We start from the raw sequence: 14,599 nt of genomic DNA, 5'->3' as shown, positions 1-14,599 counted from the left end.
AAATCGGGTTATACTGCCCTCTACAGGAGTAGGACACTAGGCAGAAGGAAAACGTTCTGGCCACACCTTAGGGGCAGTCCCAGAGGGTATATCCTCTCACTTCCTGCTACAGGATGTCAGTTATGTCACAAAGCAGTGTCAGAGAATTTAACCCAACCCAACTCAAAAGTAGAGGGGCGGGTACTGCGTCTGTCAATGAGCTTAAGAGAAAAGGATTTTACGGTAAGATTTTACAAAAATCCATTTTTCTCTGTCGCTCATTAACAGACGCAGTCCTCTTGATTAATATCAAATCGGGACGTCCCAAAGCAGTGCCACAAATGAGGGGTGGGATAACAGAAATCAAAATCCAGAAGGCCCAACCGGAGCCAACTAGAAGCATCAAGGACTCATCGAGCAAAAAGATGAGACCTAAGTGGAAAACCCAACAAACCCTCAAGGTAGACCAACAGTCTCCTCAAATTGCGGCCTGCAGAACCTTGCGGCCAAAAGAGGCATCTGACGATGCCATCACATCAACTTTATAAAATTTTGTAAAGGTATGAACCGACGACCAGGTAGCCGCCTTGCAAACCTGGACCACTGACGCCTGATGGCGGAAGGCCCAGGAAGCACTAAGCGCCCGAGTGGAGTGCGCCTTAACAGGGAACGGAGGATTCCGACCCTTAATAGAATAAGCCTGTACCACCGTCTGTCTGATTCATTTGGAGATAGTCGCGGCAGATGCAGGCAACCCCTTTTTGGGGCCATCCGTGATCACAAAAAGTGAATTCGTTTTAGGAAACGAGTCCGTAGTTTTCAGGTATACCCTGATTGCCCGAACCACATCCAAGGAATGTAACGCACACTCCCGAGGATGACTGGGCTTAGGACATAGGGAAGGCAATACAATGTCCTCATTCAGATGAAACTCTGAAACTACCTTAGGAAGGAAGGATGGATTCGGACGAAGAACCACCTTATCCCTATGAACCACCTTGATAGAGCTCAAGGACAGTTTCTGCTCAACACCCTGTTGCAGAAAGGCCCAGATTGGGATCACCGAATAAGAACGTGGAGGAAATCCAAGGGATTCACCACACAATATAAGACTTCCATGTGCGATGATCGACCTTTCTGGAAGTCGCTTTCCTTGCTTTAATTAGAGTAGGAATAACTGAAGTTGACAATCCCTTGTCCTTCAGCACCTGGGTCTCAATGGCCAGGCCGTTAAGCCAGCGATTGTAAAGCAAGATGGAAGATCGGTCTCTGAGACAGCAGAACCTCCCTGAGATGAAGTCTCCAAGGAGCGTCCGCGACCAGCCTGACCAAGTCGGCGTACCAGGCTCGACGAGGTCAGTCCGGAGTTACCAGGATAACTGGAATTCCCTCCATTTCTATCCTGCGAAGAAGTTTCGGCAGTAACTTGAGAGGGTGGAAGGCATTCCATAGCTGATACTGCCCCCACGGGGCGATCAGCGCGTCTGCTGCATCCGCTAGAGGATCGCGGGCGCAAGATACAAACCTCCGCACCTTCCTGTTGAGCCGAGATGCCAACAGATCCACATCCGGGGTGCCCCAATGGAGGCACTGCTGGTGAAATACCTCTGGATAAAGAGACTATTCCTCTTGATCCAGAATCTGACGGCTGAGATAATCTGCCTGCCAATTTTCCACCCCCGGAATGAATACCACGGAGAGAGCTGGAACAACTGTTCCGTCCAATGAAGAATGCTGGCCACTTCTATGGCCGCCAGGGCACTCTTGGTGCCCCTTGGTGATTGACATAAGCCACGACCATGGCATTGTCCGATTGGATCCGAACCGGGCTGCCCTGGAGCTGCTCGGTCCAGTAAATCAGACAAAGTCTGATCGCTCTCAGTTCCAACACATTTATCGGTAACCTGGAGTTTATCAGAAGAAATGACTTCCTCTGGCTGAGCATCGGAGACCGAAGCCACCAGACCAGAGACTCCCTGGTCCGCTCGCTTAACCGGATCCAATTGTCCAGGGAATCGGAATTCCGATTCCATTTGAGAAGAATCTCCTCTTGGAGAATTCGGGTATGAGACTGGGCGAACGGTACTGCCTCTAAGAAGGCCACCATCAGTCCCAGCCAGTTGACGGACAGCAACATCCAAATAGTTGACTGAATCTTCTGGAGTTTCTCCGCAAGGAGAAACACTCTTGCCAAGGATGTATCCAAATTTAGGCCCAGATAGTTCAGTCTCCTGGTGGGAACCAGGGATGATCCACCGGATCCCTAAAAGACGGAGCGTCCTCCAACGGGATAACAGTGGCTTTATTTAGTCTGGAAATCGGTGAGTCCACCACTGGTGGTACCGTCCATTTTTTAATGAGGGATTCCTCAAACGGATAGCGCCTAGCAATGCGTTTGGAAATAGCAGGGGTTCGTTTTTGAACGACCCCATTTGGGCAAGGGAAACCCTTCGCCATTTTGGTAGGCTAGCTAGTACCAAAAGGAATATCAGTCTCAGCTACCTCTGCCGGTGTAACCTCAAGATTTAAGGTTTCCCGGACAGACACAACTAGTGCATCCACCAACGCTTCCTCTTGTGCTATGGCGGAGGCAGAAGCGTCCTCCTCACTGTCTGAGGAGACCGTACCTGAGACAACAGCCCCAGAAAAGGGACCTGCGGCTGCAGTGACCATCTCAGAATCCGTATCTGAAGTATCAGATGAAATAGGGGTAGGCGGGGGTCGCTTTCTTGACCCCCGTCCCTGACAGGCCACCTCCACCCGGGATACCAAAGACTCCAAAACTGCTGATAATGCATCAATCACAAGTGGGGTACTGGAGGGTCCTGCAGCCACCTCGAGGGGATCAGGTGGGGATACATGTGAGGCAGGGTCCATGATTATACAAGACACTTGCCAGCAACCAAAAAAAATATATGGAAAGAAAAAAACATTTTTTTTTTCTCTTAGTCCCCCAGCGCAATAGCGCCCTTCAGTGTTACCTGCTTGGACCCCACAGAGAGAGAGAGAGAGAGAGACCCCAAGGCTCACCACCTGATGCACAGAAGTTTCTATCAACCTGCTCCCAGCACTGTCTGTTACAGACAGGAAGTCTTTGGCTTGCTTTCCCGGGTAAAGGAGGCGGCTCCACCCCTTTACACGCCTTCCGGCGCCTCCCAATTACTCCTCGAGGTGTTTGGTCATCTCAAACATGGCCGCCCCCATGCTGGAGACATGAGGCTACGCCAAAATGGCGGCCCCGCGCGACCTGCGGGAAAATGGCGGCGGCCTGTGGAGGATGGCAGCGGCTTGTGGCAAGATAGCAGCGGCCTGCGGGAGGTAGTCATCGGCCTGTGCGGCCTGCGGGAGGTGTATGACCTGTGGGAGGATGGCGACCCGCGGGAGGATGGCGGCCTGCGGATGGCGGCCTGCGGATGGCGGTAGTCCAGGTACAGGCATCGGCCTGTACAGCAACCTTATGTATCAGGTAGGATGCTTATCACCCTATTACATGGCCATCATAACAGTAATGCCAGCCACTGACTTCAGTCATGGTCCCTTTACAGTGCCCTCATACAGTGACTCCGATAGTCAGCTCCCAAACCAAGCCTCCTGGTTCTTATACACTAAATCACCCTCAAGAGGGGGATCTGTGACATCTGTTAAAGGATAAAGGGGAGACCCAGGATCATACCATCCCATGGAGGGGCCCGCGTCCACCAACAAACCCGTCAGGGGGAGAGGGGGAACATTTTACTCACCATACCGGAACAGGCGGGCGCCAACTCCTGACAGAACCCCTCTCCACCGAGGTGGGGGGGCTGTTGACCAATACGGACGCCGTGACTCAGTTTCTAACTGGTCGTCGGCGTCCAGGCGAGACGTTTAACTCGCAGAGTCAGTCCCCGTCCAGTGGGACTATGTCGCGGCCGACCCAGCGCAGAGCTCGGGCCTGCACACGCTCGTAGGCTGACTGGGGTGACCACTGGACTCAACATCCAGCCCGTCACCCAGTTCCAGCATACTTGCTTGAAGATCTCACAGGAAAAACTGGGGAAAAAAGCTGCCTAAAAAATTTTTTCTAAAAAAAAATCTTGCCAGGACCAAGATCCCAGCAAGGAACTTAGGTCCTTACTCCTAACTAGACAGAAAAAAACTGACATCCTGTAGCAGGAAGGGAGAGGATATACCCTCTGGGACTGCCCCTAAGGTGTGGCCAGAACGTTTTCCTTCTGCCTAGTGTCCTACTCCTGTGGAGGGCAGTATAACCCGATTTGATATTAATCAAGAGGACTGCGTCTGTCAATGAGCGACAGAGAAATAATGGTAATCCTTTTGTCTTGCGTTGTCACACATCAGCCCATGTGCGTAAAATTGCCCAGGTGTGAACAGGAGCGAAGTAGCGCTGTACAGACTTCAGCAAGCCATTAAAAAAAGTAAGGAAGTAAGATTTTTGGCAGAGTGCGGTGCAAATTGTCGTATTCCAAAGAAGCAACATTTGATTTTTTAATAGGTTTAGAAACTTACAACAGTTTTTAAATAACATTATATTAGTGAACAGTCTGTATTGAAGTTATATATGCTTTATATTTACTTTTTACTGAAATTGAATTTCCTTAAAATATCCTGTTTTAAAATTTCAAGTTTGCTCTAATCAATTTTGCCAAACTCATCGTTGGGTTGTTCCTAGTACCACAATGTTTACAATTGCTTCCTGTTCATTCACAGTGTACAAAATAGATAAAAGTAACTCTCTTTTTTTTGTCCTAACAGGCAGACAGCAGCTCTGGAGAAACAACTTCAGTTTAACAGAGGACTGATGAAGGAGTCTGTTGGCATGGACCAGACCCAAGGTGTCTCCAGACCTTGGGTGTTCTCCTACTTTGAGTTCCTGGAACTACTTGGAATACCTCTCCCTGTGGAAGGAGAGCCGGTTTAGAACGTTTTGCTTTTAGGGAGCATGCAAGCAAAGAAAACAAGAAAAAAAAAAAAAAAACAATCATGTAAATGCATATTTAAAGCTAAGGTTCAGTGCTTTTTATTTTATTTTTTGTTTTGTTTTTTTTAACTACAGCCCTAAACAAATTAGTTATGTGTAATGGTGTGTATACTATTATCTGCAGGTTGCTGCTTCTTGTTAAAATTTTCACTTCAGTACCGCTTTTATAGCTGCCAGATATTGTCCTGAGTAGCTATCTTGCGACCAGGGGAGGACTGTACCAGGGGGCAGGGGGGAAATTTTCCCCTGGGCTGCTCTGATGCCGGGAAAAAAGGCTGCACCGCTTCTGCCACAGACATGCCTTAAGAGACTCCTGGTGAAGAGAAGTAAATAGTCCCTGCCGCTGACCAATTAAGTGTGGGTTGAAGACAAGGACAGAGCGCAGGTCTCCCCCCCAGCATAGATGGTGTAAACTGTGTCTGGGCAGAAGCCGGTTCCATACCCCACTGGAGACACTTCTCCCCTGGCCAGCCCCAACCGAGCTGTCCCAGCTTCCAACAACTGCCCCCTGCTGGCCAGGTTGGGAACCCTGATTTAGCCTGTTAATAGAAACAGTGTTGGGGTAGTTACTCAAAAAATTTAACTAGTTACTTCTGTAAATTGTAACGAGATTACTTTACTAGTTACTGCATTTGAAAAGTAACTTCACTACTTATTACTTTACTCTCCTCTTTCTTAATTGACCGTGTAGAAGAAGATACATGACACTCTTTCTGCATAGAGTTTATTGTATAAACACAGGCTTTGGGAAACATGAGAACAAAACCTGAAAAAACAGAATAAAACATAAAGTGCAACAAAAAGTCATAAACTTCATCCCTCTCTATTCTTCGAAATAACGATTGTATTGCACGGCTTGGGTAACGCAGGAAAGCGCGTTCCTATAGCCTAGTAAAGTAGTATAGTTACCTCCTATAGCCTAGTAAAGTAGTGTAGTTACCTCCTATAGCCTAGTAAAGTAATGTAGTTACCAATATTAGTATTGTTACTAGTTACGTTACTTCGTTACCAAAAAAAGTATTGTAGTTACTGTAATCCGTTATTTTGTAACTCGTTACCCCCAACACCGAGTCATCCTCCAACCTTTTGCCTTTTCCATCATTCAAAAAACCTGTAATATTAGTCTCCCACAATGCATCGCATTCTGTAAATAGAAGAGGAGCAGCTGGATCATGGGTTTTCCACCACCTATTCACAGATCCTGTTGCATTGTGGGAGAATAGTAATATGACTTTTGTAAATGGCAGAGAAGGCAAAAGAGGATGGGCAAGCCACGCAACTTTTCACTAGTAGTGGTGGCTGTTAATTCTCACAGCACTGGAAGATCTGCTAAGGGCAATATCTAGCAGCTATCAGGCTCGGTTCACACCAATGCATGTTGCTTTTGAGCATTTCTGTAGTGCTTTATGCTGTGCTTTCCACGGTTTTTACAGCGATTTTACAGCGCTTTGCGTTTTTGCATTTTTTATGCTTTTTTTTTTGGAAAATTTGTTGTTGGGCAGATTTATTAAACACAAATTCCGGGAAAACCATGGTAAAAACGCAATACTTGCATTTTGGATGCGGGTTCATTGAAGTCTAGTACATGCAAAATGCTGCATTTTACAGGAAAAAAGTCCCCAACCCTTTCCAAAAACACAGAGGCACAAAAATACATTGATGTGAACGTGCTCCATAAAACCCATGTTAGAAAAAATGAAATGCATTTCTGAAAAAAGCAAAAAGCATGAAAAAATGCATTTGTGTGAATGGAGCCTTAAGGAGACACGGAGGGGAAGATTCTAACAAGAAGCAGCAGCTTACAGGTAATGGTATGCCCACCATTACACATTACTAGTGTGCTTGGTGCTGTATCCCCCCAAAGTAAATACTAAACTTCAGCTTTAAAAGCTTTAAACCAATTTTTTCCGTCAGAATTCCATGCTTTAAAGCCTAATAGAAATTTAGCTAAATACATTCGAAGTTCATCAAAAACCCAAAGTACACAAACAATATCTTACTTACAGATATATATATATATATTTTATTTTTTTTTTTAAATCAGCCACAGCGTGAGTAAAAAAGCCTGTCCCTTGCAAACACACTTGCTTTCTGTGGTAAAGCAGTGATCTATTTAACGAGGTCAGACAGGCCCCCTGCTGAATCAGAGGTAAAGATTTCCAATCAGTGGGGGCTTTGCTGATTGCAGAGCTATTGGGCTGACTCTGCAATGAGACCGCTGTTTCCACACAGAGTAAGGGTCAGAGAAAAGCCTGTCCCCTGCCTGCATGCTGTGGTTCCTTTTGAAAGAAAAACTGTAAAACTTTGAACACTTTGTTTTGATGCACCTGCAATATATTTATCTGATTTAAACCAAAGGTTCAGTTTTGCTTTAACCACTTGGCGGCCAGCCGCCATAGTTTTACTGCGGCAGATCGGCTGTTACGGGAAAGGACGTACATGTAGATTGCGTCGTGTATAGAGATATTGTGGGCGTGCACTGATTGGCTAGAGGGGGAGCCAATCAGCGGGCCCGGCAGCTGCGATGTCTGGCGGGCACCCGCGATCGCTCCTTGTGGAGACAGAACCGCGGTCTGCCAGTGTAAGCACAGCCGACTGCTGTCCTGTGAGTGATGTACACAGGTTTCCGGTGTTCCTCCTATTTAGGAACACAGGTTTCTGTGTTCATCCAGTAAGTCCATCCCCCCACAGTTAGAAAGCACCCCTTAGGCACACATTTAACCCTTTGATCGCACCTGGTGTTAACCCCTTCCCTGGCCATTGTCATTAGTACAGTAACAGTGCATATTTTTAGCACTGATTATGATTACTGTAGTAATGTCACTGGTTACCCCAAAAGTGTCAAAAATGTCAGGTGTCCAATCTGTCCGCCGCAATCTCGCTAAAAGTTACTGATCGCCACCATTACTAGTAAAAAAAATAAATAATTAAAAAATGACATAAATCTTACCGCTAGTTTGTAGACGCGATAACGTTTGCACTTATTGGGATTTTGTTACCAAAAATATGTAGCATAATACATATTGGCCTAAAATGATGTAAAAAAAAATGATTTTAATTTTTTTTTCTTTTTTTTTTTTTATTGGAAATGTTTTATAGCAGAAAGTAACTACGCAATTGTCAGTTAAAGTAACCCAGTGCTGTATCGGGAAAAATGGCCTGGTCATTAAAAGGGTAAAACCTTCCGGTCCTTAAGTAGTTAAATACTTTGGGTATGTTTACAGGTTTAGATTCACATTTTTTTAAATTGTATTAATCATATTTTCTGTTAATGGATGTAGCACTAAATATATTAACATTTATTAGTTTGGCACTGGATGAAAATGCCTAGCTACCAATACTTGTATTATGATTATCAACACTCGCTAAGTAGTGGAACCCTACCCTAGAATGTTGTAAAGTCTAAGGACCCCTGCCGATGCCTCATTCAACCCTACCTGATGGCATTATCCTGTCTAGAAGACCCTGACTCTGCTCAGCCACGCAAGGTTCAGGTCAAACCTCACGGTTTTGTATCCTAAACTGACTTCTATTATAATATGTCAAGTTGCACTCAAGTGCATGATTTAAAGTAAAAGAAAACCTAAATGAATAAAAAAAAAAAAAAATGCTAGGAGGTTTTTTTTTTTTTTGACAGAAGAGGTTGAACCTCTTCTGCCAAAGAAATGCTCACCTTTCTGTTAGCATTTTTTTTCCTGATGTACACTGCCTGCTGCAAAATAAGATGCCTCAGAATTGAGTCAGGATAGTTAAACCTCTCAGGTTTAAGAAACCACTCAGACTCAGAAGATGATGGTGGTAGATAGAGTGGTAAGGAAGAGTGTGGAACTGTCAGTGCTGGAGGAGGGCAAACCCAGAGATAAGGCTGCCACAATGTGCAATACTTGCATATTATGGCACAGGGCCCCTTAGTTCCAAGGACCGTGACAGGATCAGATTAGCCCCACCATGGGTCCTGCTGGGTCCATTGGACCCAGGCGGCACTTTGAGAGGGGGGGGGGGGAGCAAATTGACTCCCAAGATTTTTTCCCAGCAGTTTAATGTGTCATCAGTACTTCCATCCGTAGTGCAAACTGAGGAGTATGAGGCGGCGAAGCGTCTCCTCCAGGTCATGTCCCTCATGTGATCGTGGTGTGCGCAATGATGTCAGATATCAGCGCACTCTATCTCACGCAGGGCAGGCTGGATCTTCAAGGGTGGTGGCCGCGGCAGACACAGGAGTAATAGGAGGACTTAGGACAAACAGTGGGTGTTTGGTGGACCGGTCTGGTGGAAGAAGATAACAGTATATATATTTTTTTATATTTATATAAAATAATGGATGTGGGGGCAAGCATTTTATTCTTGGACCCAGGCAGCACAATGTCTTGGGCCAGCCCTGGACAGGATGTGAAAGTAAACTTCACTAAGGCAGCACAGAGTATAATAATAATAACCCAACAGAGCTACAAACCCTTGCCCTTTTTACTAAAAGTTTTTTTATTTTTTACTGTGTTCCTGTTTGGAACATTTCCACTCACTTTAAGTTCGAGACAGCAAGATTCACCAAAATGAGAAATAAGGGCTTTTGCTAAAGTGGTTAAAGACAGCAATTAAACCCAGCGTTCTAGCTAGATGTCTATCAGTGCCACACATGCCATTAGTAGGTCCCACGCAAAGCATAAAGCCTCTTGCGCATGAGAGTTAAAAAAGAAAAAACTACTCAGTGTTTTTTATGGATTTCAAATGAGATGCATTGTTGTCTATAGAACCAAGCACAAAGCTGAATAAAGATCAGTAATACAACGTTTAGTACAGAGCAGTAAAATAAAAATATAGTATATTTGAATGGCAACGAAGAAGAATTTTACTTGTCTTTAGGCTTATACTCTTATACTCGCCTATACTTTCAACAAGTTCCTGAGTAAAGATCAGTAAATGATTATGCCTGTGTGCCGGAGTCCCTTCCAGCATTTTCATACGAAAAGTCAGAATCGGCTGTCAAAAGTTGTGTACACACTATACGAAAATCATATGAAAATTCTTTGGACAAAAATGTTCGCCCAATTTTCCTTTAGTGTATACAACACTTGAGAAAAAAAGTTGGCTGGTAATTCAACTCACAAATACTGAATAGTGAAATTAGTTTTGGGTGGAGTTTCCCTTAAAACAGGCTTCTATGATGGTTTTGCTTATTTTAAGGCTAACTTCGAAACATCCTAAGAACTTTGGTGTTTTTAGGTTTCAGCCGCGGGAAGTGGCCAAACTCCATAACACTAGGGTTATATGCATAGGACCCAACTAAACTTGCCTTGTAAACCTGTACTATGAGTAACATGTAGGCTGCCATTGCTTATCTCCTCCTAAAAATGCCAGTTGCCTGGCTGTATGGATTCAGTGACAGTCGTTGGGATTAGCCTGGCAGCTAGGCAACTAGTGAAGGCTATGCATTTTTCTTAATATTGGTTAATATTGGTTTCCTTCCATATACATACATATTACTAAAGGTTGTGGAGCCTTTTTTTCTAAGGGTCCATTCACACTAGCGTGACTTGTCAGGCGACTTGGTCGCCTGACAAGTCGCGGTCGGTCGCCTGCCATTGATTAGCACAGGACCCGTTCTAATAGGAGCGACACAAGTCGCTCCGACTTAAAAAAAGGGTCCTGTACTACTTTGGGGTGACCTGGAGGCGACTTGCATAGACTTCAATTATATGAAGTCCGTGCAAGTCGCTCCGAGGTCGCGGTGCACCGCAACTTCACAGGTCGCCCCAGCAAGTCGTGTCGCCCCTGTCTGAATGGGCTCTTATACCACACCGTCTTGGCAAAAACAAATAACCAAAATCTTTCATATAATATTATAACAATGGTTTCTTTTAAACAAAGTAAATACCAAAATAATTTCAAAGTGGATCTATTAATAAAAATGACACTTCACATGGATCAATAGATGTTAGCATTAACAAATCAGCATTAACAAATTCAATTTTAAGAAGAAAAAAAATAATAAGTACCTCTTTCTTGACCTGAACAAAAATATCACATGGTTTCTACAGTTAATGGGCATTGCGGGAGCTCCACATCATTAGAGATCATAGGGTCTACTGTTTTCAATCACAAAGATCCTGTCTAGTAAACTTGGACTGTGATACAGAGATTAGCAGGGAACAACTAAGTAGGAAGCAGAACCTGCATGGCCAATTAGTAAATATGGTTGCCCACCACAAATTTAACATAATTATACAGGATTCATATAGCACAATCAAATATAAAGACACAGAAATAAGATTATTTATATTAAGCTGTCCTTTCACATATACTGTATATATAAAAAAAAAAAAAAAAAAAAAACACACTACCAGTTCCCCAGTAATATACACGTATTTCCATGTCTACAGATGTAAACAGAGCACATTTTTTTATTAGGCTTAATATAATTTAATATATTACACTGTATAGTGTATATACTGTAAGCTTGTCAAATACCAGTCACTGTTGCTATTGGACCTCAACATTATGGCTGTTGAGCTCTGACTGCCAAGTGACAGTCATTATAACAGCTAACTACTAACAAGTCTTACTTCTTTTTATCGAAAGAAAAAGTTGGGAAGCATTCACAGATTAGCCAATAGGTCAAATTTAATGTTCATGAACCCAATCAGAAGTGTAGGCTCATATTCATTCCAACAGTGGAGAAAGCTCAATGACAATGAAGCAGTGGTCTTGTTAATCATCCATTATTATGCCACACACATTACCCGCTGGTTGAATGAAAATAAGAGACTAATGTATGGGAACCTTAATATTCTGTCTATGACGTGCCACAAGTACCGAGATAAGGAATTCTCACATTACTCTGACTCATTTACTATATGGCTGTTCTGGGTTTTGTGACTTAGAAGTATTGAAGGCAAGCAAAAAGCATTTTGCGCAATGGCTATCCATTGTTTTTTTATTTTTTAAGGAGAGGTTAATTTTAAAGCTGAACACACACACACACCAAATTGACTAAACAATTGCTGTACAATCGAATTAAAGCTGAACTCTTAAAAAAAACTCTTGCAGTGGGGTCCCGCACACTGCTTATGATTTCTAGGGGTCTTGGAAGAGGTTTTATCACTTACTGTACTCCTCACTTCAGCACCATTCTCTTCTCCCTGGTGCTTTGGGCGGTCCCTCAGCGTTATCAAATACAATGCAGGGCTATTATTCCTGCATTGTACGTGAAGGAGACGAGAACACCTTAGAAAAGGTAGCAGCCCTGAAACAGTCAGCTATATGCAGTATACAGTGCTGTGTTCCAGAAATGTTACAGGGACTTCCCGTCCTGTTCCTGGAACAAAACGAAGTTGGGCTCTGCTCAGCCATTCACAGGAAGCTTTGCATTATATGGATGAATACAGTTGGATGAGGTAGAAAGCATGACATAATCAGCGTGCCTCTCCACCACAGCCAATCAGAGAAAGCCCTGTATTCATTCAAAACATTTCTGCACTTTTATATTTTCGTTGGAAACAATGAGGGCGAGAGTAGTAGTAATTGGCCTAAGACTTGGTATGGAAAAATGAATCGCAAGCGAAGGTTACTATATAGAAAAGTGATGTCATTTGATTTTTAAATTCTTAATAAAAAAAAAAAAAAAGTTAAAAAAAAGCGCAGAAACGATTTGAAGAACCCCTGTACAAAGCTTCCTATGAATGGCTGAGGCAGATTGGATCTTTTCCAGGAACGGGGCAGGAAGTTCCTTATTCTGCCATAACACAGTGCCGTATACTGTTTGCAGCTGATGCTACATCTAGTTTATACTGTGCTGACAGCAGCCACATGTATTAGTAAAAGAAATGGTTTGGGCCAGCTTGGCTCAAACAAACTAGAGTGAAATGAAACCTGGAATTAGGCTTTAACACCAACATAATTTCTTACAGAAGTTCGCTTTATTCATTTATGTAAAAGCCTTATCCAAAAAAAGGAAAAAATACTGTTTTTAAATGCTTAAAAAAGTGTTAGCAGGAGTTCAGCTTTATTTGATACTCAAGTCCATCTAAATCTGCCAGAGCATCTAACATTGCACTGTAAGCAAAGCAAGTATCCAGCACAGCAGAATCCACCAAATCTTTCCTTTATTGTAACAGCATTAAAAGCAATCCGCTAACACATTTCTGCCTCAAAGGTCCTTAATCATAGCTTTGCAGCCACTACCTTTAAGTTCTTAGCTGCAATATTTTACAGATTTGTTTTTGGGTTTAATACCGTTTTAAACCAAATGTACAATCAATTTGTTTTGTGTGTGGAAAGCTTTAGATTTATGTAGTACAGAAAGCTTAAAAGATCCATTCAAATTATGACCAGTTAGGTGGTCTTCATACTGTGTAGTTGTTAGCAAACCTAATGGCGACTGTATGGACTATAAATGCACATTAAAATATTTAAGCTTTTTTTTTTTTTTTTTTTTTAGATAAAACATTAAAAAAAACATGTATAGATAAAAGGAAACTCAAAATTAAAGAAAAAAAAGCAAGACTTTTTAAAACCTATTACCCTAATTTTGAGAAATGTACATAATCAGGGTTTTGAGTCCTTGTTTACCGCTTTCTAAGTTTTTGTCAAAAAATGCAGGACACGGGTCATGCTTATGTAGCAAAAAAATAAAGAGATCCTCACGCTATTACTCTCTATGCAGTACATATCTGCCGCAATTTATTTCCTTTTCAAAGCAACTCTTTCACTATACAAAGAAAAAAAAAAACACACACACACAGAAACTACTCTCCTGTGTAAAGTGCAAGTAATCTAGAGGTAACTGTATATCAGAAAATGTAATTACCTACCATTAAAGTATATGTAAACTCCAAAAATAAACTTATTTTTTCCCTTTTGATCTGTAATATACTATTGAAAAAATGTTGGTATATCTCGTTGTGAAGTGCAAAAACGTTATCTTGTCAGACATTCAGAGCTGTCCTGTGTCTTCTGCATACTTCCTGCGGTATTTTGAAGAGCCCTCCTTTTTCCTAATTTGGACTACAGAATAATTAGGCTTATGTTGTGGAGATATGGGTAGGAGTTCAGCAAAAGAAAAACAGACAAGGCTGACACCACTCAGTCGACAAAAATGCTTTGGGGGATTTACTAAAATTGGAGCACTCACAATCTGGTGCAGCTGTGCATGGTAGCCAATCAGCTACCAACTTGAGCCGAGTTCAATTAAACTTTCACAATAAAACCTGGAAGCTGATTGATTTCTATATAGAGCTGCACCAGATTTTGCATGCTCCAGTTTTAATAACCCCAAACACAGTGTGTCATCTCACACCGGGACAAAGGAGATAGGTGCATTTCTGGCAAAATCAACAGGTATTTTTCTATAGGGTTTTTAACCGCTTGCCGACCGCCGCACGACTATTTCCTGCGGCGGTCAGCCCTGTACAGACTACATCGCTAGCCTGTGAGCCTCTAGGGGGCGAGCGCACGCCGCCGGAAGGCGCGCTCCCGCCCCCGCTCGTTCCCTAACATGTCCGCGCGTGTGACTGGCGGACCCGATGCCCGCCGGTCACTTGCGATCTCCCCGTGGAGAGGGAGAAAGGCAGGCGGCTGATGTAAACAAAGCGGCCTGTCATTCTCCCTGGTGTAAGAACAGAGATCATACGATCCTGCTATGTAGGA

At 43.3% G+C, this 14,599-nt stretch overlaps 1 protein-coding gene across 1 annotated transcript in view; it reads left to right on the top strand.

Annotated features, from left to right (window-relative positions):
* KIAA2012 overlaps window positions 1-4,964 on the top strand; it is a 270,773-nt gene extending 265,809 nt beyond the window's left edge. Inside the window, exon 28 of the mRNA XM_082262270.1 lies at window positions 4,732-4,964. Within this exon, the coding sequence (XP_082118396.1) occupies window positions 4,732-4,897 (166 nt within the window). The 3' untranslated portion in view covers window positions 4,898-4,964. The remainder of the gene's footprint in view (window positions 1-4,731) is intronic.
* The last annotated feature ends 9,635 nt before the right edge of the window (window positions 4,965-14,599 follow it).

This window comes from Pelophylax lessonae (assembly GCF_965119305.1).
Source record: "Pelophylax lessonae genome assembly, chromosome: 6".
NCBI lineage: Eukaryota > Metazoa > Chordata > Amphibia > Anura > Ranidae > Pelophylax > Pelophylax lessonae.
The sequence above is the reverse complement of the archived record's forward strand: the minus strand, read 5'-3'. Positions and strand labels throughout refer to the sequence as shown.